At 32.7% G+C, this 27,704-nt stretch overlaps 1 protein-coding gene across 2 annotated transcripts; it reads left to right on the forward strand.

Annotated features, from left to right (window-relative positions):
* Window positions 1–27,109, forward strand: LOC129802832 (pantothenate kinase 3). 2 transcript variants are annotated; one of them, XM_055848943.1, is made up of 5 exons: window positions 1–290; window positions 14,808–14,986; window positions 18,357–18,649; window positions 22,188–22,626; window positions 26,031–27,109. In XM_055848943.1, the coding sequence occupies exons 1-5, from the start codon at window positions 260–262 to the stop codon at window positions 26,262–26,264; spliced, it is 1,176 nt and encodes a 391-aa protein (XP_055704918.1). In that variant the 5' UTR covers window positions 1–259; the 3' UTR covers window positions 26,265–27,109. The 2 variants fall into 2 exon arrangements, with proteins under 2 accessions (XP_055704918.1, XP_055704917.1); XM_055848942.1 differs by lacking the exon at window positions 1–290 and adding an exon at window positions 8,755–10,470.
* The last annotated feature ends 595 nt before the right edge of the window (window positions 27,110–27,704 follow it).

Below are 27,704 nucleotides of genomic sequence, written 5' to 3' on the forward strand. Positions count from 1 at the left end.
ACTTCAGGAGCAAAAACGTCAAATGTCAGGTGGTGTTGTGTTTTCGTCCATGTGAGGTGTTCAATGGAGTTTTCTCTGAGAAATCCTTGACTTATCAACTTTACATCACAATTTTCCGCAGCATCACTCTTAAGATATGTGTATGAAGGTGCTCCATAGGTAGAATAATCTGTGGCATTAGTGAATCAGTGAGAAATTTGTGTAAAAATCAAGTGTAGAGAAGCGTGACTGGGTAAGGAGAGCATCTTCAAGAAGACCAATGGCCTCTGGAACGCGAAAAGTTCGTAAAGGTAATTTCCACCTTCTAATTCAAGTGCATCAGCTAATAAGGTTGACCTTTGGATTGCTTCCCACGACACATGGGATTTTTTCTGGGGATTTATTGCCCCTCAAGTGGTCGACAATCAATTCATTTTGATAGCACTTCGGGGTTAGAGCTCATTTTATCAATTTTTTCTCTCATTCAATGTGTTTTTGCCACTAAATTGCTTTGTTTGCGAATGAGGGCACGAACACAGAATCTATCAAAAGCAACTACTGACTGAGTATCCTAAAGAGATTCTATCAGACGTCGCAAAAAGCTGCAACAGAAACGGTGAGTACAGCAGAGAAAACAAACCCTAACTAAACGGATGTTTGTGGCAGTTTTGCCGACACGATCTACACTGTTTACTCACCGGTAAACTAAAGAAATCCAGCTTAAAGTCGTGGTCAACAATCGCCTTACCTCTTACTAGATAATCTCATCATTATATCGCGCGTCATCAACTTTTTTTCGAGGCTGACCAGCCCAAAGTTCACACTTCGATTTATCGGTTGAGGTATTTGTCCAATTGCTGGATTACTAAGCAAGATTCCAACTGGAATTTCACCTAGGGCATTTTGTCTGACTCCCAGACATTCCTCAAATCCGACAAACATACCAAAAGTTCCCTAAATCATTAGCCCAAAGATGGAAATGTTCAGAAATCTACACAAGAAGCAGATTAGCTAATAAAGGATGGCCAATTTCACAGCCTGCTCCGAATGAGAATAATTCTCTTTATTAACTCCACTTTTTTCATTTATATTATTATTCTTAATTTTTTAACCCTTTAAGGACGAGAAGCTTTCCGCTGAGCAAAATTCAACGAAATCAAGTTTCCCTCGATATTTTAGCCTAGAGATTTACGGTTAAAAATAACTTTTCCCATCCCTAGGAGTCCTGGAAAACTATGGGTCATATATGACCCAATCGTCCTTAAAGGTAAAATAGCACAAAATTTTCCAGACGACTAGTTTACTCGTTTGCTGTGTTATTTTTGAAGGATAGATAACTTGAATATATTTGTAATAATAAAAAAAAATATTTAGAGTACGAGTAAAAATTAAAAGTTTGGGCTTACTTAAAATTAGAAGTTTGGGCATGTGATTCCCTTTTCGGGGGTGACTTGGCTCCAGGGTACTACTGATGGGGTGTCTGGGGGGTAGATTTGGGTGGGTGTCATGTTTGCTGAGGGGTCTTTGGAGGTTTTTCGCCTTTGGGCTTGGTCTCACTTTCCCGTATCTTAATCTAAGCTTAGTCCTCTGTATGTTACTTATTATTAGCTAATGTGCTTTTCGTGCACTTTACGTGGGTGGGTGCTGTTTCGCGAATGTATTTTGTGAGCTTCTGATTTAATCCACACCTCATATTTGTTTCCTTTGATATTCTGTTTATCGTATAACTTATTTATTTATTTATAACTTACTATATTTATATTTAAAATACCTTTTTGTTATTTCTTTAAACTTTATTATATTAAATGCCATACGGCTGTACTAGCCTGGCCATTGTCTCTTGCTTGACATTTCCCATTCCAAAAGATACCATTTATGTATGAAATTATTGTAAAAACGACTTATACAACCTGTGAAGGAGTTTTCCATCGTTTTCACTCTGGAGGTTGGTCACCAGCGCTAAGATGTCGATGGACGCATGGGAGGTGGGAAATGTGAAATGCAAGATGAAAATAAATACAATACAATACAATACAATTAAAACGATCAAAAATTAATTTTAAAAAATCTCATTCAATTTTTGGTCTCAAAGACTCTTGAAGACTTGTACACAAAAACAATAATTTTTCTGAAAAATGTATTACATACTTCATTTTTAATTTTTATTATATTCATCGAAACAAATTTCGCATAATGGTAAGGTAACACAGAGATAAATGTCGCATGCCTCACAAAACAATTGGTCTTATAACCCTTTTTTCTGATAGCACCATGTGCACCTCAGTTGTCTTCGAAACATGTTTGATGGTAATGGGTAGGTGCAATGTTGTTTGTCTCTGGGAATTTAGGACGTACAGTTGCACATTGCTGTGGATCCGGGAGTTCTTCCAGAGTTGATGCGTTCTTGATGAAGACTTCAAAGTCCACTTCTTCCACGTCTTGTTCCAAATATATTATATCGCTTTCGTTCAGGACAAGATTGTCGGCGTCATCGCTATCTTCCGGGAATAATATGTGGATGATTTCGGGTTCATTGATCATGAAATGTTTTTTCCATTTTTGAACTCATGTACAAGAGTAAAAAGTTATGAATTTACAACATATACGCAGAAGTATCTTATAAATTATCAAAATATTACCTTCTTCAGTCAGTATTGCACTGGGAAATCTCAGCTAATTGATATATCACACAATATTACACGAATAATTAACTATTTTGCTCACACATACACAAAAACATGAAACAGTCTAACCTCAAATCTTCGAAAATCCACTAGAGACGAATTCGGTGTTTTTTTACCTTTAAGGACGATTGGGTCATATATGACCCATAAAAATTATGAAGCTTTCCTGAATTTTGTTAATTTTTACTATAATTTTTACTTTGTTGAGAAATATTATGTATAGTTATTATAGTTTCTAGTCCCAAGAGGTTTTTGTTTTAAAAAAATTAGACATATTAAAAATATTAAAATTCAAGCACCAACGTGAAAATTTGAAAATTCGTTATTTTTGAGCTCAAATATTTTTTATATAGCAAATAGCTGGAGATTTGCAAAAAATATCCTAGATTCCTACATCCTTCTACTTCGTGATTTGGTAAAAACATTAGAAAGAAATAACTTCAGGTAGTCAGGAAAAATTATTTTCTCTATGGGTCACGGGTGACCCAGTCGTCCTTAAAGGGTTAATACTCAGTTGTCATTAGAAATATGAGAAGAAAATCGTATAACAATGTAGCCCCACCTCCCCCTAAGTAATTTTTTTCAATAAGTGATTATTGAGAAATTACAGCAGGTAAACAAAAGACTAAGCTTTAGATTTTTAAGTCTATATAATAGGGTTTACGTCTACATAGAGTCGAGGCTTAGCCCAGTTCCTTAAAGTCTTGATTTTTTAAACAATATTAGCAATGATCTTAATAGTACAATCTATAGGGAAAATTTCTCATACAACATTAAAGCTGTTAAGCTTCTATCTATATTTTTACGACCTAAACATAAAAAAATAGCAAAATTGATAAACTGAGAGACCGCTTCAAAAGAAATTCCCGAATTATTGTTTTACTAAGTATTACTATTGTATTTTGTACTTATTATTTCGCTATTTAAGTTGTTTCTCAGGTAACTTTTGAATTTGTAATAAGCACAAAGAAATTTCTGTCTGTTCAAATACACAAATTTATAATATTTCTAAAATTACAGTTGAAGATCTTTCAAAATTTGCTTACAGATCTTTATATGGTTTATTTCGTATCTTGTATTTTATAAGGCAACTTTTCAGGAGATGATTTTCTCCTCCTTTCATTTAATTCTCAATATGCATTAAATGCAAATACAGCAGCGAGTGATGCAAACGACGATATTATTCCATTTCAGTTTCCATAATCTTAAAATATTGTCTTAGAAATAGCTCGAATTCCTCAGAACACTCCAGGCCAGGGTCTTTCTCTTCACTTTCGCAAGGGAATTCAATAGCGAACTGAACTTTTCCGTAGTGATTTCTTTTCCCGCCTTTTGAGGCCACGAGTTTTCTTGCATGAGAAGTTTTTCTGCTTTGTTTTTTTTTAAGACGTCCAAGTTTCTGAAGTTTGAATTATATAGTCAAAGTTTCTTCCAGATGCCTGAACTTTATTGGCAATTTTTAAATGGATTAAAAACACTAAAGATTTTATATTCCATATGATATATAAAATACGTTCTACAAAACTTAACTAATATAACACGGCTTAATTTTTAATATAAATATTTATTATATTCAATTATTATTTATGCCGTAGGCAGAGTTACGGCGTGAGCCGAGAGAAAGCTTACTGGGAAACTGATGATGGGAATGTAGTCTAATCATTACTTTGATCATAATTACGTTAAGCCGACTCTGAAGCTTAAGCTTAAGCGTCTGACTCTGACTAGTAAGTGTCTGACTTTTCTCTCAAAAATTCAACATGAAAGTTTTCAAGATAAATTAAATAATTTTTATGGCATTTAAAATGTTCTCATTAATTCGCAAAATCGAAGCTTAAATTTGCATTTTACGCTAAGTCTTACTTTAAAGTTTAAAGCTCAAGGATAAGAAGGTATTCTTTTTGATGTTAAAAGAAAAGTTTTATTATTATGATCTATAAAGAGATTAATTGCATTTTAAATTATTATAATAAAACAACCCTATTTTACCTAAGGCCATTTTTTTGAGTTAAGGAGTTTCCTCATAAATGTTATTAAACTTGAAGTTAAATTTTTTAGACAGCAAACTTATATAAGTTACCGAAGCTCAAAATACATAATCAGTCTTGAAATATTTAAATTAAAAAGCTTTAAAAACGACCTAATTTTGTCGACTTTTTAGGTTTAAAAATTTATAAATTTGTTTAGCATTTTATATTTTTTTTTCTTTCCTATTAAACTTCAAAGAAAATTTAAAGAGTAATTTTTTTCATTCAAATGTTCAATTTTCTACTCAAAGAATGTAATTTGTATAATTCTCTCAAATTGTACGACAATTTCTCCTTCAGATGTCATGGAGAAGCGTAAGAACAATTTACAAAAAAAAACGAATAGAATTTTCCTGAATGACGCTAAAATAAGTAATACGCCATGTTACGCGTACTCCATCCTGCGCATTGCCATTTAGTTAAAAAAAAAAGTGTTTGTCCATTTATCACTTTGCTCATCTCATTGTTTGTTTCATCAGCTATTTACACATGTACCAGCGCAATTATTCCTCCGTCTCTTGTGGAATTATTATTGAAGAATCACTTGAAAATGTTGTTAAAATAGTTGTCTATAAATAGCCATGGTAGTCGTTTTTCCAATGGAATTATGACGATAACTAGAGCCCAAAAGAAGTCTCTATCTTTGGGTTATTACAACATTTTCGCGAACTTGAATTTCATGTATACATGTGTAATATATTTTTAAAATTTTCTATTTAATTTTGAATCATTTGACGCTAATCGTTTCTCTGGAAATTTGTAAGCTTTCCATTAAGTTACATTAGGCTTTTTGAAGTTTTATGAAATGTTTCAAATTTTCAACAATTTTTTTAGGGAAGAGTGAGGTAGTTTCACGTAATGGAACTTTTATTCTGCACTCACGAATATGAATATAAATATGAATACGAATCATATTCAAATTAATTTTGATTGTAGTAGTCCCCTTTGAGTATTGGAAGTCTGAGAATATTCGAAAGCAATCTATGTGTAAAACTACCCCGTATCCTTTATTAATTTTTTTTTAATGTCCAAAAAAATTAGGTATACCTCTAAGTTTTCCGCAAGAAAGGTTCTTTGTCATCTACAAAAATACATAAATTGTAAAATTTTGAATTCTGTAATATTGAAAAAATATTGTGAATTGTTATAGCTAGATAATTGGGCTTATAAAATTTACCATTCGGATTTTCCAATTTTTCAGAGACACTATAAAAGTAATGAATAATTTCAAAAATGTCATAATGCATGTATTGGCATAATTTCCTTTATAAAGACTAAATATATAGCATAATGGAAAAGTGTTTGCACGGCATTGCAAAGTGCTTTGTTAAATTACAATCTTTATCGGGAACTTTGGAGATTAATCATGACAAAAACAAAATAAATGGGGTAATTTGGAAACATTTGTAAATATGATTTTGATATTTCCTCACTGTTTCGGATGGGCAAAAAAAAGAGAAGTAATCTTGACTGAGGGCTTGTTCTTCTTTATGGTATTCTTTTTATTGTTACACCTTTGAAACGGTGATGTCATCTAAAATTTCAAAAATAAAAATAGTTCCAATTTCCGTTTTACCCCATGTGTCGTACTCTGAACTTGATTAATAAATAAACTTAAAAGTGTTGTAAAAATGAAATAATGCCCAAATTTCCCACCATCTTTCATAAAATAATTCAAATAAGATACTAGAAGAATTAAGGTTACACTTTTTCCAGAATTATAAAATTTACAATTTAACTATTAGATCTATTGGATTATAAAATCAGCTTGTAAGAGATAATCAGTAAGCAATTAAAATCTAATATCCGCAGAATTTAAATTATTATTATAACAGCGGGTAGAGGTATAATTCTAAAATTACAGACTTTGTAATCTAAATGACAGTTGCAGTGTGATATATTTCCTACACTGAGAAAAAAGAGGCTGCGAATAACTTTTTTTTCGTCATAACTTTAACACTTTTCTACACCTTTTAAGGGTAAAATCAACATATAAGAAGGGTAACTTTAACCCATAATACACCTAAAAAGAGTAATATTTACACAGTTTTCGGATCAATACTGCAGGGTAAAATTAAAATTTCCGTAATGTTAATTTAACTTAAATAAAAAATATCAATATTCTAATAGGGGAAGTGCTTATAATTTTGGACAGTCTGCTTATAAGCATCGAAGTTCCAAGTTTGAAGTGCGATATTTTCTATACTAATTGACATTTCTTGTTACTCTCTTTTCAGAAAGGTTGTTTAGAAACTTAGCAAGCTATTTATCGTCTTATTTTTATTAAAATTAGTTTTAATACGTTTAAAAATGAATTGATAAGTAGAGGTGACTTTGGCTCTTATTTTGGACAACTTGTTTATTAATTTGTCCAACTTGGCTGTAAATTTGGACAGCTAATCCACCTCAATAGGATGCCCATTGTTCTTCATTTGATGAACCAATCTTACCAAGTCCTCTTCCTGTTCATGTAAGGGAAACGTAGAATGTCACAAGAAGCCCGGAAACTTTCCATATCATTCATTAAAGTGAGTTGACTTCGGTGCTCCAAGTACGTGCGGATTCGCTCATTCCCTGACCTTTCTGGGAGCCTTTCAAGGCATTTCTCGCTACATATCTTTCGTAGAGATGATGCTCCTTTGTTTCTACAGGCATTTGTCCAACCTAGTCACCACAAAAGCTAAAACTTCACGAAATTTCGTGAGAAAAACACCTGTCCAAAATAAGAATCATCACCTCACTGGTGAATGTCTTAAAAAATTTCCCATTTTTCACACGAAAAATCTAATTCACAAGGCAAATCTCACTTCAGGTCAAATGTACAAATCATCAGTAACGTGAATCAACACAATATTCAATGAATATTCAATAATATCACTCAAAAACAGCGAACAAACTTTGTTAGTACTTCACCAAAACTAAATAAGACTGAAGTAAGCCACGAAGTTCTGTCATATTTCTCGTAAGCAATTGCTCACACTGAATTTTCAACAAAGCAATTTCAACTCAAATCATATTCAAAATTTAACGTATTTAGTGTCAAAATCTTCCAAAAAGGACAAATATTTAGATAGAATTCATTATTCATCAAATATTGGAATAAAAATCCATCATTTTAATCAATTTATTTTTAGTGTCCAATGTTATCCTCAAAGTGTCCAAAATAAGAAACTGGACAAAATTATGAGCATTTCCCCTAGTCTTTAATTTTTATTTGTTTATATTCGTTTATATTCGTTTAGCAATTTAGGGCAGAATCACATTGACAATGAAATGCTCGCCGTAGCTTCACCGTATTTCGTTAATTTACGCATTTTCATTGCAATTCTTACGCAAATTCTCGATTACCGTTTTAGATTATCTCATACTCGGTGGCACTAGGTGAAAATAATATAAGAAAATTAAAGAAATAAAAAGAAAATTCGATAAACGGTGAGCAAAAAAAAACTGTAAGAGAAATTAATCGTACAGTTTTTTTTGCTCACCGTTTATCGCATTTTCGTTTTATTTCTTCAATTTTCTTATATTATTTTCACCTAGTACCACCGAGTATGAGATAAGGTAATACGGTAATCGAGAATTTGCGTAAGAATTGCAATGAAAATGCGAAAATTAACGAAATACGGTCAGCATTTTACTGCCAATGTGATTCTGCTCTTAATCTTGAAAAAAAGCTCAACTGTGTGAATCTGACCCATCCTCCCCTAAGCCGTATGAGCCTTATTTGGAGGTGCGGTCTATTGTTTTCACAGGGGAGTGACTGATTGTACTTTTTGCTGTCAAACGCTCCACCCACGATTGAAGTGGTGATAGTAATTTGCTTAGAGTGTTTTGCAGTAGTCAGTGATTGTTATAATATTCGAGATCGAACCCTATCGTACGGTTAATTATGCCTATCTCCTAATACTGAAAGAGGCGTGGCCTAAATTGATTTTCAGATGGAGCTTCAAAGATTAAAACCACCTCCATGAAAAAAAATATTTAAAATAATAAATTCTCATATTGTAAAGGAATTCTACAATTGTACATATGAGCATGAAAAATGTTTGAGAACCACTGTGGGTCCAATTCAATGAATGGATGTTGAAAGTTTTGTTGTCGCGTGTTTCTCTTGTGTGTATAATACGCGAATTGCTCGCCCCACTATCGGATGACACTCTTCACCTCACGATGGGCACGAATATTTAATTCACTCGACTTTTTGTTCCATCAGCGTTTTGCTGATTTGGAAACAAAGTGCGAAAACCGTCGAGTGTGTATATGCGTCCGATCGTCAAATGGGGAGTTGAGTGCGATCGTCAGTTTGGTCAGAACTTTCCATGTGGTAGCATCTGAAAAATTTTGTACTGGAATTTTTACTTGGATTTTCAGTGATTGCACGTGAATTATTGCTTCTTTCGAGGGGAAAATAAAATATTTTTGTGCTAATATAGTGAATTTTTTTTTTAAAAATTTTTCCTCAACGCACAATATATTCCAAGATCAGCATTTTGAATTTTTGGTATTGACAGTTTGTTTTATAAAAAGGAGAAAATTGTTTTTTGGAATTTAAGGTGGAACTGAAGAAATGTGATGAATTTTTGCCAAGTGTTGAAGATACATTATTGTTGTAAAAGAAAGTAAAAGACGGTTTCATAACTACCAGCCTGATTTTTTTTTGTTTCTCTGTTCACCCAACAAACCTCACGCAAAAGAAGCTCGCTCGAATTAATAAAAAGTGTGGCATATATAATAATTTTGTGCGGAGGAGAAAAAAGTGCTTAATGTTGCGATAAGATTACTTGGAGGAATTGTGAAAAATCTCACTGTTTCTGAGCAAGGCACAATATCAGACATGGTAAACATGATCATGTCCAAAATTGACACCTTCAGCCACTTATAAATACAGTTTTTGAATGAAGAAATACTGTAAAAAGTGTGTGAAGATCACCTGGGAATTCCCACAAGGCTCAAAGTGAAGACTCTGCTGTAGAGGGACCTCTAAAAGACCAATTTGTTGAGATACTCTGGCAGAAATTGCGCCAAATTTGCACAAAACTGCATTGACCTTAATAGATGAATTTTTTTTGGAAGCACGATTAAATCGTATGATCGCGAGTAACACATTGAACTCGAAGTTGGAAAAAAAAGAGAGACGGAAAAGTCAGCAATTTCCTGAGTATTACAAATAAAAAAAAAAATAAAACAGTGCATAGAAGTTTTCCGGAAAGACATTTCTCAATAAGTGTCCTCTGAGTAAAGTCAGTGAGATGAAAATTCAATGACTAAAGTGCACGAGAGAGTGTCAAACTCCAACTAAAGACCCGATAACCTTCTGATTAGAACAGCACGTTTTTGTACATTTTATTAAAGAGTCATCTCGGCCAGATCAATCAGTAAAACCCCTAAAGTCATCGGGTATCTCTATCAGACTGATCGATGGGCTTTTGAAGTGTAACGAGTGGAGAGACTTACGGGAAAGGGTGACATAAATTCACCCCAGAGTCAAGGTATTGACCTCAGAAAGACAGTAAGAAGTGAAATTCAAGAGAAATTCCACAATTGACGTCCGGAATAGCGGAAATTGTTAAGAGAGTATAGAAAAATGCCACATAGATCAAAAGTTAGATGTTTGGTCAGAGGAGGAAGAAAGCAAAGACGAAGAAAGGGAAGGACTGTGGCAGCTGGAAGTTGGATTCCAGAATATTTCGAGATTGTAGAGGAAAAGGAAACACTTAAAGATACCAAAGAAGATGATGATTTTGGAGAGAAGGATTCAGGCTATGAAGATTGGGATTTGTGTAAGAATATTCTTATAATTCTCGCAGTTATAATACATTGAATATGATTAGGACAAACTACCTCCGAATTTGTAGGTGGTGGGGTTACTAAAGTCTCGAAATGGATATCTATTACCGTTTGCTCTTTAGAATAGTAAATAAGAAATTGACAAACACAGCAGTTGCGTAATTTTTCTAAGAAGTTTGCATTAGCAAAAATTTAAATAAAACAGTAATCCCTGAATGGTGAGGAATTGATATGTCGCTCATTTGGTATTACAAGGGCACAACGATAGCTATAGCTTTACTTCTGACGGAATTACTTCTGGTTTTTTTCTATTTTTGCTTTCTTTTGCACAAGAAAGAAAAGAATAACATAATATTCAAACATTTTTCACTCAAAAGCTCACAGATAGTTATGCCTCCACTGAGAGAAATCCAAAAAAGTTAAATTAACATTACGGAAATGTTAATTTTGCCCTGCATTATTGATCCAAAATCGGTGTAAATATTACCCTTTTTAGGTGTATTGGGGGTTTAAAGTTACCTTTTTTCATGTTAATTTTACCCTTAAAAAGGTGTAAAATTAACCTAAAAAATGTTAATATATTTTTACACCTAAAAAGTGTTAAAGTTATAAGGAAAAAAAGTTAATCGCACCCTCTTTTTTTATCAGTGTCTGCAATACAACAATAAAAAAAAACATTTTCGCGAGATAGAATCCCATATTTGACTACTATTTTATAACTCTTATTAAAATTACTACTATAAAATTTCTGATAACCAGCTGAACGAAAATCGAAACTTGATTGGTCTAAGTTGACTGATTGAGTTAACTTCACTGTGAGAGAAATCCGAAAAAGTTAAAATAACATTACGGAAATGTCTATTTTACCCTGCAGTATTGATCCGAAGTCGATGTAAATATTATGCTTTTTAGGTGTATTAGGGGTTAAAGTTACACTTTTTCATGTTAATTTTACCCCTAAAATGGTGTAAAATTAACATTAAAAATGTTCATAAACACCTAAAAATGTTAAAGTTATTAGGAAAAAAAGTTAATTGCACCCCCATTTTGTCTCAGTGTTCAGATCAATGTCCTAGAAAAAGAACTCGCAACGAATTTATAATAATTTTCTCTGGAAATCCTCAGTTGGAGTAGTGGATAGAGTTTGTAGACAAAATTTCAAAAACAAATCACAGATTTGACCACTGAGGAAGGCGCGTTGAAGCGCCGGAAGCTCTGGCAAAGAATTTTGTGTTGTCGTGACGCATTCGGAGGAAGTACATGTCCTTGATTTCCTTATGCTATTTCTACCGTCAGCATTCTAACAACAAAAATAATACTTTACCAGAAGCATGGAGGACAAACTGTGATAGATATAACCTTCCAAACCGCTTTCTCATTACACGGACTGCTTCAACAATACGTTGGTTTTTGAATACTTTTATTTCTGGTCACGTTGCAGTATAACATTTCGTCCATAGCTGGATACCTGTGACCGAAATTGTACTTAAACCACCCCAAAGGTTTTATTTTTTAAACTTATTTGATACGAATTGAATAAAAAAAAAAATAAAGAATTTAAAATTTCTAAATCAAGTTGTACCGGGTTATATCGGTAATGAATCGGTGAAGTACCAGAAAAGCTGATTCCTTCAGGTTATATATCATTGCTTTTATATACTAAGTTACATTCGTGAATTAAAGTCTGGAAGTGCTTGTAATTTAGAACAGAGTACATAAAGCACCAATGTTCAAATTTTAACCCTATAAGGACGATGGGTTCAAAAATCGGGGGTCAGAAAAAATCACTCTTTCTAACCTTTTAGAGCAAAGCATAACTTTAGTTTAGAAGATCGTAGGAAAAATTTCATTTTTGGGTCACCGGTGACCCAATCGTCCTTAAAGGGTTAAAGTATGATATTTTCAATACAAATTCAAGTTTTTTGTTGGTTATTTTTCGAGACGATTTTTTGGAGCCTTGTAAAGTAGTTTATCGTCTTTGTTTCCTCTAAAATTTATCTTATTACATTTAAAATTAAATGAAAACGTAGATTTGAATTTGATTGTAATTTTGGATACTTTGCTTGTAATTTCGGACAGCTGAACCATCGAAGTAGGATGACACTCTTGTCCATTTCAAGAACTCAACTTACTAAGTCTCCTCCTGTTTATAACAAGCAACCTCAGGATATCTACTATGTCCGGAAACTTTCCATACAAATCATTAAATAAAGTTGACTTTGGCACTTTAAATACGCGTGGATTCGCATATTCCCTTGCAGTTCTGAAACTTTTCTAAGGCTTATATACTTCATCTCGTTCGTAGAGATAGTGGTTCTTTGTTTTTTTACGCATCTTACAACCTTATTATAAAAAATTAAAAATTTATAGATCTTTGTGAAACAAATCTAATGTCCGAAATTAGAAGCATAAATTCAGTTCTGAATCTCTGACAAAATTGTCTAATTTTTACACGATAAACATAAATCGCATGTCATATTTCACTTCAAGTCTAATGAACAAATCACTATCAACATGAATTGGCACAATATTCAAAGATTACTCAATAATAGGATCGAAGGAACACCTCTTTGACAGGAACCCCTATTGACACTTTTGTCAAAATCTTGAAATTTATTTAAATCTTGAAATTTTTTTCCTTACTCTACGTGTTCTGATAAGGATAGATATTCAAATTTCGTATTCCAAATGGTACAAAGTAGGATGCCAATTAGTCCTGACACAAGTTCTTAAAGTATCAATAGAGTAAGTGTGCCAAATTTCGGCATAGTTGCATGCAAGCGTCAAAGTCTCAAGTTTGAAATGTAATATTTTAAATACAAATTGATTTTTTTATTCTTTCTTTTGTTAGAGTGTTGCTTGGAACCTTGTAAAGAGTTTACCGTCTTTATTTACACTAAAATCATTCTTAATACATTTTAAAATGAATAAAAATATAGACATAGCTTTGGTGCCTTATTTCGGCCACCTTCATTCTCATAGTTCCTTTCCCTTCGGGAATTCTTCCAATATATTTTTCACGTCATCTCGTTTGTTGAAGCTACATTTTTTGTTATTCTTTTGCATTGTATAATCTCTAGAGTACGTAAAATCTGAAAGTTCATGGAAATTTGAGGAACAAAAAAAGTGGCCGAAATTGCAAGCTGGCCGGAATTTGGCACACTTACCCTAGGTGTTCCTTTCATCCTATAACTTAAAAATATCGAAGAAAAATTTTTAATATTTCACCAAAGCGAAATAATATTAAAAGTAAGCACAAAGTTCTGTCATTTTTCTCGTAAGGAGTTGCTCATAAACGGAGTATCGATAGAGCAATTCTAATTCAAACTTAATCAAATTTGAACAATTTTAGTGTTCATTTCTTCTAAAAAAAATAAACATTTAGGTAGAATACATTAATACTCTCATTACATTTTATTTTCAAAATGTCCGAAATTACAAGCAGATTCCCTAAATGGGTTAATAGCAAAAGAAAAAAAAATAATTTTATTAGCTATTAATGAACAACACGTTATTTTCTCATAGAAAAAAATGTTAGTGGTTTTTTAATAACTGTTTTAAATTATATATTTAAAATATTCAAAGGTTAAATAGGATCAAAGGTCTTCGTTTTATTACACGTGTTTCGCAGGTGGATCAATATACGCAACTAACAGTCAAGTGTTTGTATAGCCCTTGCGTATAAAGTTTGACGTCAAATTTTTTAAAAACGTGATCGACAATCTTTCTCAAAATATCCCTGAAAAATTGTCCCTCATTGATATCATTTCCTGTTGAGATTTTTGGTGAAATTTTCGCGAGATCACGATGTGATCTCATGTTTCTTTCACATACAAATATGAGACAAACACTCCCAGACATAAACACTTCACTATCGCTAATTTATTGGTAAACGATAACTGGAGAGACAGGCAATTGAGCTTTTTGCTGCAGTTAAGTAAGAGACAAAAAACTCGCGGGTGGAAAATGCTCCATATCAACCGTTCGAAAGGTCAAAGGCACATTCAAAAAGAGTTTTCTTATGCAACCAATTGGGATGATTGCTGCGAGGCAGCACAATGGAAAGATCTATTGCAAATTTTCCAGGAGAAGAATTTCACATGCTGGAAAAATCCCTGCATTTTGAACATGGGGAAAATACACGGAGAAATATGTCAAAGGTTGATTGAATTGCGTTAACTGGGCGTGATGTTTTCGCATTTAATTGTTATGTGGGGAATTTTAAAATAAGTTTAAAAAAAAATACCCATTGAATAGGGAAATTAAATTAGGTGTAAATGTAATTTATTTAAAGCAGTTTTTTTTCTCTGATTTATTTTTCTACATTCAGCCATGCCATGGTTTGGAATGGATATCGGTGGAACTCTAACTAAATTGGTGTACTTTGAACCTAAAGACATTACACCCGATGAATTGGATCAAGAAGCAGAAATTTTGAGGAATATTCGGCGGTATCTTACAAAGCATTCAGCTTATGGCAAAACAGGCCACAGAGATGCACATTTACAGGTAATTTTTTGAATTAAATTGACATTCAAAAATATTTCTTGAAATTTACAAGTTTTGGAAGTTTTGACGAAAGTACTATGAAAGTCACGCCCCCTTGTAGCATACCCAAGTAGCAAAATTTTACCATAGTATGCAAATTAAGTCATGAAAACGATATTCGCACGTTATGATTTGGGAACCCCAAATTGAGATAGCCCGAAGTTCCAGTCACCCTGTTACCTCAATATTACGTTATTTTTACCTGAAATAAATATGTTAAAACTGACCAGAAAAATAACGTCAACGGCAGCCTTTCTTTTGATTAAATAATTGTGTGTAATTTTGCCGAGGTAAGATTTACGTCAGTAAAACGAAACTTTTTGCAATTACGATTAAGATGAAGTACCTTTTAGTCCGATGTTTCAGAAGTCAGCCATTATGGTGTCTTTAAGTCTCTTACAGCGTTATCACACTTGCACATTAAAATTTTAATGTGCTTCACATTAATTGTCGCTTGTGAGCGTCCAAATATGTTATTTGTGTCTTTGAGTCACTTAATATTTAGGGTTTTTCTATTTATTGATAAAGAAGTGGACTTGGCCTGCAAAAATAAGTTTAAATTTACCTAAAGCATAAATATTTTTCACATTAAAAAATAAAGCGAAAATCGCATTAATTTTTCGCATTAATGCTATAAATCAATTTATATCAAATTTTGCGGGCCAAGTCTACCTTTTTATCAACAAATAGATCAAATTTTGATTCAAATACACAAATAACACATTTGGACTCTCACCAGCGACAATTAATGTGAATCATATTAAAATTTTAATGTGCAAGTGTGATAACACAGTTAGAAATGCCGATATGTAAGTAATAAATAAGTTTTACGGCAAGTAACCAGGAAAAAACGTGTAGTCGACATAAATAACCTCAGCCAGATGAAGATAGGAACACTAATATCGTAGTGGACTTGTTGAAGAACCCTCCACATTTCCAAATTTTGTTGTTTTTTTTAGTAACTGTGAAATATTTTATGTCACAATAATTATGCCGAAAATAGACACAGGCTGATTCTGGAGAATACTCAGCTCGTAAAATTTAGCGGTAAAGGATCAGCCCAAACTATCATACATTGAGGATTTAGGATCAAAGATTAGCAGTTTCAGCGTAAATTTCTATTAAATCTCCACACTTTGATTGTTGAAAGGCTTCTTAAGTGCAACATCAATGGATTTGTCGTACAGTAAGGAGCACTCTGATCTTCTCTTTACTTCAATCTTAATGCATTTTAAAATTTTGCGATATTGAGTACCATTACTCTGCATGTTTTTTCACCCAATTGACATTTCGAAAAGCACCCCAAAAACCCCCAAAGTGAAGCTTTTTAATTTCAGCACTGGCGCTGATGTCGTCTAATCCCTGTAATTTCACTAACGGCCTAGACACACTTACGACTTAAGCCGAGAGACGACTTAGTGGAAAATTATGGAAATGTAGTTTAATCATTATTTCGAATATAATTACGCTAAGCCGTCTCTCGACTAATCCTCAGGTCTGTCGAGGCCCTAAACCTCATGAATTTAGAAGATCAGCCTGATCCTCCAAATTATGGACTGATCCGTGAGTGTATCGACACCAATCCTCATTTTTCGGGCTGATCCCTAATGGCGTCTACACATTAGTAGACATTTCTTTAAAAAATGCCTTTTTAAAAAAAATTTCCCCTATCCTTGTAGGCAGAAACGTCAGAATTTTTTTAAAAAGGCAATTTTTGACGAAAATTGCTTCTCCCTGTGTCTAGTTTCGGCTTTACAGTCTGTTAAGTAAAACCGTGACCGTCTTAATGTATTTAAAAAATGATTTATTTATTTTTAAGTACATCGATATGTGGTACTCATTGGAGACCAAGACGCTTTACCACTAATAAATAACGGATCCAGTCATCACCATGATTGATAAGTTGGCCTTTAAAAAGCATATTTCCACTAAATTTACAACATTTTTCCGTGAGGACCGTGAAATGAGACGAATTCGTCTTGTTAGATTCTTCAAAATGTACACTGTACACTCTTTCTCTTTGAATAATGTACTTAATATAATGTGTTCACATTTTTAGTAGAATTTACATTTCGCTTCTATAAAATCCAATTAAGGGTGACTTCGTAACCATGCATTTTGTTAAAAAATGCCATTTTGTTCATTTTTGACTTTACGATTTTGTTCTTAATTATTCCTCAATGTTTTCCAGAATAACGATACTCCACCATAATTATTAGGTAATAATCATTATTCGAATGGTGAACTTTGATAAAATAATATTTTATTATAGACATGATATTTCTATTATCCAATAAATCCAATAAGAAAAATGAAATAAAAGCCGTACTCACTATGGCGTTGTTATCTCGTAATCTCCGTAATCTGTTATCTTGTTATAATTTTTCATTTATAAAATACATTACGAGAACATAACGAGATAACGAGATAACGATATTACAATATAACAGCGCCATAGTGAGTACGGCTAAAGTTAAACTTACCATATAATAATTTTATTGTAATTATAACCTTATCATAATGTGGAGGTCATACTTCACTTTGAAATGAAAATATGACATGGAGGTGCCCAAATTATTTTTATGATCTAAAAATATACTGTCATGCTGACTTCATTTTGTTACTTGGGTATACTGTCCCAACTTGCTTTATTACACGATCTCCACAGAGAGAATAATACCAATAAATGTATCGATTTCAAGTAATACTCATAATTCATTGCCTTGCTGCCTTCAAAAATCGATCTTTGTATCGTTAGGAAAGATCTTTTTGGGATGTTTCAAAACAGGAGTCAAACGTTTTTTTCAACTTTTCTAAGGGTGTTTTCAAGGTCCAACATATGAAAAGCTTTAGACGGCGTATTTTATAACCGATTAAGACAAGTTTGGGTTCATTTGAAAGGTCTTGGAATCCAGATCAGATTTAATTTAATTCCAATCCGTTATTAATCGTTATTAATGTAATATTTTTAATAGTGGATTCTTTGGAGATCAAATACAACCTTTTTGCAAATTATCAAAAGAAAACCTATATAATTTTGTTTATTTATTAACATTTTATAATTCAGATGTAATTTTTGAATACCTGTCATTTTGTACAACAATTATCTTTTATTTAAAAATCTTCAGAAAACAATCCAAAAAAAATCATTTATGGAAAATTACTTACTTTTTTCAAGAGAGATGGTAATTGCCAACAAAGTCAAGAGTCTATACATTCTGTGTAAATACGTTTTTAGACTTTAGTAGGGGATCTCAAGCATATTATAAGTTTTGCGTAGAGAGAATCACGTCAGAGTAGCAGATTTTTAAGTTGTTTTTGACCTGTGTAGATGGACAATGTTGAGATTCGCGGGAGACGCGGATCACTGCATTTTATCCGGTTTCCCACGTCAGAGATGGGAAATTTCCTGACACTGGCTAAGGCCAAGGGCATGGCACAACTTGTGACGACAGTTTGTGCAACAGGAGGTGGTGCCTTTAAGTTTGAGAAGGACTTCAAGGAGCAGGTGAACATGAAATTGGCCAAATTCGATGAACTGGATGCCCTCATTAAGGGACTCCTCTTCACGGAATATAACAATCTCAATGAGTGCTATTACTGGGAAAATCCCGCAGATATCATGTGAGTTGCCCTTTATAATATTTATTTCTTTTATCGCTCACAGGGGACAAGATTCCTCTGTAACTGATTTATGGGGCGTGCTAAAGGTACAAAAAGACTTGCTCTTTGGGGGTGATCAAAAATGCGGCAAAGAAAATATTGCTTATCTCTCGTAAAATATCAATCTTCAAATCCCTCTAGTGATTATTGGGATTATTGTCATAAAAAAATATACGTCAATTTGAATTGAATAGGTTTATAAACCATAGAATGTTTAGTAATGGTAATTGTGGGGAACTTTTATTGGATACCATTTTATTTTTTTTATTCAATCATATTTTTTTCATAGGATATCTTGAACCTATGCGGTTCAAATATTTTATTATTTCAGAAAGATGTTCAGCATTTTAATCACGTTTTCGTTTTCATTCATAAATGTAGGGCTTTTCTAGTTGACTATTTATGACACAAAATTAACTAATTTAAATTGCAAAATATGAGGAACAGCTGAAGTGGGAATTTTGCATACGTCACATTTAGTTCTGGAACAAACAATCGAGGGCATTAGATCTCTTTAGCATAACATTAACACATCATTCATTTAGTACCGAGGCTAAATTCAATGCAAAATTCAAAATTATGCATTGAATTTAGCCTTGTAACATATTTAGTGATATTTTAGTTTATAATGGCTCCAGTACACCTTTTAGCTTGGTATAGCTTCATTCATTCATTCATTCATTCATTTTCAACCGCTTATCCCTTTTGGGTTCGCGGGCCTATGACAGCAAGGTTAACTGCCTACACCTGTCGATCCTCCGCTACTTCAGGAAGATGTTCGGGTTCGATCCCAAGGCGTTCCAAGGCAAGATTCTGAATTTGATTCAGTCACCTTGTTCTAGGTCTGCCTCGAGGTCGACGCCTTCTCAGAATGGTTTGCATAGCTTTTCTGGGGAATCTTTCTGATATAATTTCATGAAATAAAGTCGCGTCCTTTTCTTAAAAGATTTGCATAAGCCTATCCTATTCTTTCAGTCTCAAAATTAGATTGAATTAAATTGAATTTGGTATGACGTGCATAAGAAGAAGAGTTCGAATGAGTGAAATAGACATGTGCAAAGCTTTTAAGAAAGAAAGGGATGTGTGTGAATTTTATGATGTCGAAATTCGCATCCTTTTCTATCTTAAACCTATTACATATGTCTATCTCACTCTTTTGCACTCTTCTTCTTATTTTAAACATCAGAACAAATTCAAATTAGCTCAATCAAATTTGGAATACAAAAGAATGAGATAGACATATGGAAAACGTGTGAGAAAAGAAGGAATGTTAATTTTGATTTCATGAAATTTTCCTGATCTAAAAGGTATGGCGGAGCCATTATAATTTAAATGGTAAAAATATAGGGTAAATTAATCTAATTCAAAACCTGCTTCAAATGGAAATTTTACTCTATTTCAAATGGAAACGTCACTATTTTCATGATAAATACAGTACTGCATTACTATATTTATATATTTTCTATACCTCAGTTTTATTATTTGGTTAATTTTGCTCCAAATAATGCGAAAAGCCATTCGTACACTGAGAAAAAAGAGCGTGCGATTAACTTTTTTTACTCGTAATTTTAACATTTTTAGATGTAAAAATATATCAACATTTTTTAATGCTAATTTTACACCTTTTTAAGTGTAAAATTAACACGAAAAATGGTAACTTTAACCCCTAATACACCTAAAAAGGGTAATATTTACACCGATTTCGGATCAATAATGCAAGGTAAAATTAACATTTCCGGAATGTTATTTTAACTTTTTCGGATTTCTCTCAGTGTATTTACAAATTTTTATTTGTTAGTTTCACAGAAAAATTTAAAGTGTACCTTTTCACAATTGAATTTTTCATAGATCGACCATCTTTTCCAACGAAAAACACACTGGTGACTGTTGTTTATTCGTTTTGTTTAACATGTATGTCATATTTCTGGCTAATTTTAGTGAAATGAAGTGCTAATCTTTATTGTTAACGGTACGTGAAATTTTCAAATGAAATAATTATCTATTTTGTGAACAAAAAGGGTTTTTCTGAAGTGTCTGCAAATACTTCAATAGGAAACCCCGGAAATATGATTTTTTTTGGAGAAATTTTCTTATTGTCCCAGATTTGAAATGAGAAAAGACCAGGAATAAGAACAAATCCTGCACTCAAGAGCAACTGAACAAGGTTTTGGAAGCCTTTCGTCGCGGTTTCACTTACACTGTTTGTCTAAGGGGGGTGGCATTATCTCTGAAAAATACGACCAGTTTTAGTGTAATTTTTTCCCTGTTTTCGTACACATTTCACTAGATATCTCCAAAACTACGTAGATTGCCAATTTAGGGTTTTCGGTTGCCTCTTCGTTATTAAATTGGCTTTTATTTTGCATTAGTATTTTTTACTAATTCATTCTACAATAACAGAAAACATCTAATAAACTCAAAAACTTTTTCGGCTCACTAGAAAAATATGGGAAACATAGGAAAAGTCATGCCCCTGGTTTGTCTCCAATTAGAAACTTTCCCTTGTCTCCATTTGGATTAATTTGTTTCCAATAGAAGTATTTCGCACTCGTGTATTTTTCTTATATTTAAGAAATTTTCAAATTATATTTAAAGATTTTTTTCTAAACAGTAACATTCTAGAAGAGTAAAGGAGCAAATTTATGTAATTCTCTTCAGAAAAAATATAAACTTAATGTGTTGAATCTTTTGTCAAAGTTAAAGCGTCTGGAAATGGTTTTGAATTAGAACATTTACCCTGATAGCGAAAATATTATGTTTTTTTGGAGATTTCATAATTAGTTTCGCTCAAATTTGAAGTTAGGTCACACTTCTTCAAGTTCAGGTTCCGCACATACTCTGGCTGCGAACACTTCATATTTTTTCCATATTCCTTTAATCAATCTGACCAATGTGACCTAGTGGCAATATATTTTAACAGATAGTTTTAGATCAGATTTATTAAAGAAATTTAGGGAAAAGATAAAGTGTTCGAAGCCAGAGTGTGTGCGAAGCCTGAAAGCCTTCTCCTAAATTAAATTTTTAGATGTTCTATTTTGATATCCATTTCAACTTTCAGACTAGTTTTTATTGGGTATATTAGGTTAACCCTCAAGCAAACCACGCCCCTATTTTAATCATGGGAGGAGCTTAAAAATCCGCATTATAAAAAAGAGACCACGCCCTCTACAGAAATTTAATTCAAAGTAACAAAGACTTATTTTTTTTTAATTTTTCAAAAATAAATCTAATAAGGGATAAGGATAATACATACAGTAAAAGATTTTGAAGTGGTCAAAAGCACTGAATTAAAGAAGAATTAATGTGCGAAGAATTATCGAAAATAGAAAAAAATCCCTTCCGGATGCGTTAGGAATGTGTTGATCTTCTCAGGAACAAGAAATAAAAATATTTTGTTTTTCTGTTCTGAGAGAAGATTAATAGAGCTAACGTATCAGATATTTTGCCAAATTTTCTTCTTACGATAATTGTTGCTGAAACTATCTACTGATATTTTCAGTAAGAGCGCCAAGAGGCGATATGACTTCTCCATGCCCTATCCCTTCATCCTCGTAAATGTGGGATCTGGCGTTTCGGTGCTGACGGTACGTGGTCCAGACGATTACCGTCGGATATCGGGTACCAGCCTGGGTGGTGGAACATTCCTGGGCCTCTGTTGTCTCCTCACAGGCTGCCAGACCTTTGAGGAAGCCATTCAGCTGGCCACAAAGGGGGACCACAAGAAGGTGGACAAATTAGTTAAGGATATCTATGGTGGCGACTACGAGAGATTCGGCCTGCCAGGGGATCTGGTGGCGAGTAGCTTTGGACAGATGAATTCACGCGAGAGACGAGCAAGTGTGTCCAAAGAAGACCTAGCCAATGCTACTCTTGTCACCATCACCAATAATATCGGTTCCATTGCCAGAATGTGTGCCAGCAACGAAAAGATCGATAGGGTAAGTCAAGCTTCTTTTTCAATTCTTAATTTTATATTATTGCTTTTCAAGCTTTTATGACAAATTTAAAAAAAAATCCCCGCAATTTTTTGAAATTTTGAATTCAGAACAGAAAATTACTACAAACGATCATTAGAAAAGATTTGTAACTTTTTCCAAACCGCAATAAGCGATCTGATTTCACGATTTTTGATGAAAAATGTCTTAGCTCAGGAATCTATTGAGCTCCTACAAAAGAATATCCTAGATTTGGACATCCTTATAGCTTGAAATCATCATGGAAGATTTCTTAGGGAGATCAAGGCTTATTAACCTTTTAAGGACGATTGGAACACCGGTGTCCCATAAAGAAAATAATTAATCCTGACTACCTAAAGTTATTTTTTTCTTATGTTTGTACATAATTGTAAAGTAGAAGGTTGAAGGAATCTAGAATATGTTTTGCAAGTCTCTAGCTATTTGCTATGTAGGAAATATTTATGCTCAAAAATGGCGAATTTTTAAATTCTCAAATTCATAATTGATTTTATTTATTTTTTATATTTCCAATTTTTTTTAAGCAAAACCCTTTTGGCAATAAAAACTACAATACTCATACGTAATATTTTTCATTAAAGCGAAAAATATTATTCATTGGTATTGTTAGAAAAATTACTTAAATTTTTGGGCTATTTTTGTCCCTATCGTTCATAGAAGCACAAAATACACCGAATCAGACTCTGTTGGACTTTCCAAGGTTAGATGTAAGACTTATCATTGATTATGTTTCCCAGTTTAATTTTTATTGTTGATTTTCAGTCCGTAAAATGTGTCTCGTCGTTAAAGGGTTAAAACTTATTAAAGTAATCGATTTAGTTGATTAGAAAAATTGAGAAATTACAAGTTTTTTTTTGACATTAGCGTCTCCTTTAGTCCTAGAAACATGGTATTTTTAACAAAAAAATAGAGTTCAGCGGGATAGGGAAGATGAAAAAGAATCCATCAGTCGGGTTCTATTTCAATATCAGATCGAAAATCTCGAAAAGTTTAGATTTTAAACTCTCTAAGTCTTAAATAACCTGAATCTGAATCTTGAATAATTAATTGTTATTGTTGTTTTTCGTAATTATTGTAGTCAATATGTTTTGAGTTTAATGGGTAATGGTGCTGTTGCCATAAAATATGTAACGGAGGAATATTTCTTTTGAGCATTATTATTGATCGAACTCAAAGAGAAAACAGTTATGTAATCGACTTTTTTAACTTGTCACCGTCCTAAAGCTTAAACGGTAAGAAATATCAACTTCCAGTTTTCGGTGACCCTCAATAAAAAAAAATCGAGACTATACGCTTTTTTCTTTTTTTTTAGTACATGACTGCTCTCATGTGACTCTGTGTTATCGACTTTTTTTTGTGTTGGTTTATGTCACGACTGATTGGTGATTTTGGAACTCGACGACAACTGGGCAAAACAGTCATGACAGAAACCAAAACAAGGAAAAGTCGATAAGGCAGAAGCACATAAGATGTGTCATGTGCTAAAATAATGTTCAGGAGAAAGATGTCCCTTTTTTAAAAATGAACATGTTTTTTTAGCACTTTACTGCATTATCGATTTTTCTTTGGAAAGGTTCGACAATATGGGGCAAAATGTCATCCGAATTATCGAGAGATTCGGGCGTCAAAGTTTTGTAAATTCCAGAAAGAGGACTAAATTATAATGAATCACGATGAAACAAGAAGAACTATAGCGAATTTTAGCAAATTTGCTTCTAAATCGAACGTGAAAATTGTGAACAAAATTTTTCGCCCGATTGAGCAAGAGTCTACTGTATTTGGTGTTTTTAGAACGGACTGGGAAAACAGTCGCGGTTCGTAATAGGAACCATTACAAATATAAGTCAAAAATGCAAAGGCGCCTGAGAACAGTTAAAGTGCTGAAAAACATGTTCATTTTTCATTCGAATAGCACCATAATTAATTTCAGGAAATTAGAGCCAATCTGGACAGAGAACACATTGGAAACTCGGAAAACCCATATATCTTTTAAAGAACCGGGAATCCATACATTTATTTCAAGGAACGCACGAGACACCGTAACGAGTCACTGTTAATTGTTTAAGAACTAAAGAAAGTGTACAATGTTTGTTAGAACATTGGCTGATTAAAATAAAAATATTAGATTTTAGCAAAATGTAAACATAATCGGAGAACATGATTTTTTTGACAAAATTGCGATTTTAAGTTTGCAAATAAATATAGTTTTTCGTATGCTTTAACTGCACAGAGAACAAACATTTCGTAAAGTTGTTTGTAAATATTTGTGAAATTCTAATGGGAACTTACGAAATGTTCGTAAATCGTATAACCCACAAAAAAGTTCGTAAAAGTTTGAACTTTTTCACAAACATTATTCGTAACGTGTTGACGAGCATTTCTTTGTTTCTTTTTTACAAAAATTTGTTCGTAAATTTTTGTTTGATTGACAAAATTTTACGAACAAATGAAAAAAGTTTTACGAACATTTTTTCATGTGTTTAACGAACATTTACGAACTTTAGTGGATTATACGATTCACGACCATTTCGTAAGTCTCCAGAAGAAATTCACAAAAGTTTACAAATAATGTTACGAAATATTTTTATCTGTGTGTTTTAACAACTGTTCTAACATAAGACTGCAGCGCCTCTAGTGTTAGTATCACAAACTTATTTTATTTTTAGAGAATTATAAGCCCACTAAAGAGCTTACACTTTAACTATTTAAAAATTAAACCAGATCAATAACTTCATAGCTACGGTCTCTCGACACACCTTTCAGCTCGGGAAAATTTCATAAAGTCAAAATTCATTCCTCTTTCCTTCTCAAAAGATTTACATATAGGTCTACCCAAATCTTTCGGTTTCAAAATTGAACTGAACTAATAAATTTAATTTGGTGTGATGTTTAAAAGAAGAAGGAGAGTGCGAAAGAGTAGGATTGATATATTCAAAATTTTTAAGAAAGAATGGGATATGAATTTAGACTTTAATGGCTCCGGCACACCTTTTAGATCAGGAAAATTTCATGAAGTAGAAATTCGAAACTCTTTCTTTCTCACATGTTTTGCATATGACCATCTCATTCTTTCGCATACCAAATTCAATTGAGCTAAATTGAATTTGGAGTGATGTTTAAGAGAAGAAGAAGAGTGCGAGAGAATGAAATAGGCATATGCAAAACATGTGAGAAAGGAATCCGAAATTCGAATTCATGAAATTTTCTTGACCTAAAAGGTGTGCCGGAGCCATAAGAAATTTTCCTGATCTAATATACCGAAGGAATAAAGCACTAAAAAGCTGCATAAAAGATTTGCCTAGATTTCGGGAGCAAAAGCTGTTCATTTATTGACTAAAGATCTATTTTTTATTTTATCTAATTTGAAGGTGGTTTTCGTGGGAAATTTTCTGCGCGTGAATCCCATTTCGATGAGATTGCTGGCCTTTGCAATGGATTACTGGTCCAGGGGTACACTGAAAGCTCTATTTCTCGAGCACGAAGGCTACTTTGGGGCTGTGGGGTGCCTCCTGCAGTTCAATGGCGAGCTCATGAGTGGCTCCTTTTGCAACGACAACCACGAATCGTCGAGCGCAACAGAAACAGGCTCAGAGGTTGAATAGAGAACAATTTCAACTGGCACAAAACTTCCCGCCGACGATCCGGCCAGAGACTGTGAATTTAATTGTAGGGCGACAATTGAAAGGTAAGAGAGAGAGAGAGAACGTGTGAGAGGAGAATAGGCAACAAGAACTATTTTAATTAACGCAAAGTTCAATATCCAGCAATATCAGATTTTTTCCCTCTTTCAATTTTTTCAAACAATTTAAGACTTTCGTAAAAAAAAAATATCTCGCTTCTGAAATGTTGAAAATGTGAAATCTTATCTCAGGTTTCTTTATTAGCTCGAAGAAAAATGTTTAAAGAAAAACCATGCACCAAAAAAAAAACAAAGAGATGATAAACTGCTCAGAATTGCACAAAATTCTTTTTAAAAAAAAATTATACATATATTGCGTTAGAGGAGTTGAACAGGAAATCTTTCCAGTGTGAGTGATGAAGAGATGAATATCTCTAAAAAGGTATATTTATCAAGTTCTTAGAATAAAATAAGGAATAATGGCGTAAACAAAAAAAAAGAAATTCTTTTGTACGATTGCAAATCGTTTGGTATAATTTCCGAAAACGAATAAAATTCTTAGCCCGATGAAGTAACTAGATCAAATATATTTTTATTATTTTCCTTAATCATTTATAATTTTTTTTGTAATGTTATTCACTTTCACTTATTATATTTTTCATTTTGTAAGGGGAACTTTTTTATACTGTATTTGTGATGAAAAGTATCTTTTATAAAGTTTTTAGGCAGATTTCAGCTGCAGAAAACAAATAAATTCCTTGTAATTGATATTTATTTTACAAATAAATATTACATGTTTTTTTGTTATCACGAAAAAAAATCACAGAATGGAGAATCTTTTATTTCGCTGAATGCTTTCAGGAGAATTTCTTCTCGTCCAGTCTGCAAAGGATATCAAAGATGCAGGTTTTTTCCAACTTGTTTATTATGCTCTACAAAATCGTTTCTTCGTATTTTTTTGTATTCTCAATTTTGTCTTATTTCTTTTACAAATAATAAAAACGACTCACATAAATTTTAAACTAACAAGATTTCCATTAAATTTTCAAATTAATTACATTTATCATTTAACATTTCGATCCTCAATGCTTTCTTTTTCAAAAATATTTTTTGTTGCTCCAAATCAAGGAGAGCAAAATATTAATTGTATTTAAAAAAAAACTTACTTTTATATTCTATTTCACTATTCTCAGTTTTTCTATTTTGACATTGAAACCTCAAAGAATAAATAATAATAATAATAATAATAAAGATTTACAATTTTCTATTAAATCTAATGCCCAACGCACAATAACTTTTATTTTGTAAACGTGTTTTTGACATTTCAATGAGAGTGAATGAAACAGAGATCTAGTTATCTCGTTTTCTCTCATAGGAAATTTTTAAAACATATTTACAAACAAAAGTTATTGTGCGCTGAACA

The sequence above is a fragment of the Phlebotomus papatasi genome, chromosome 2, assembly GCF_024763615.1.
Source record: "Phlebotomus papatasi isolate M1 chromosome 2, Ppap_2.1, whole genome shotgun sequence".
NCBI classification, from domain to species: domain Eukaryota; kingdom Metazoa; phylum Arthropoda; class Insecta; order Diptera; family Psychodidae; genus Phlebotomus; species Phlebotomus papatasi.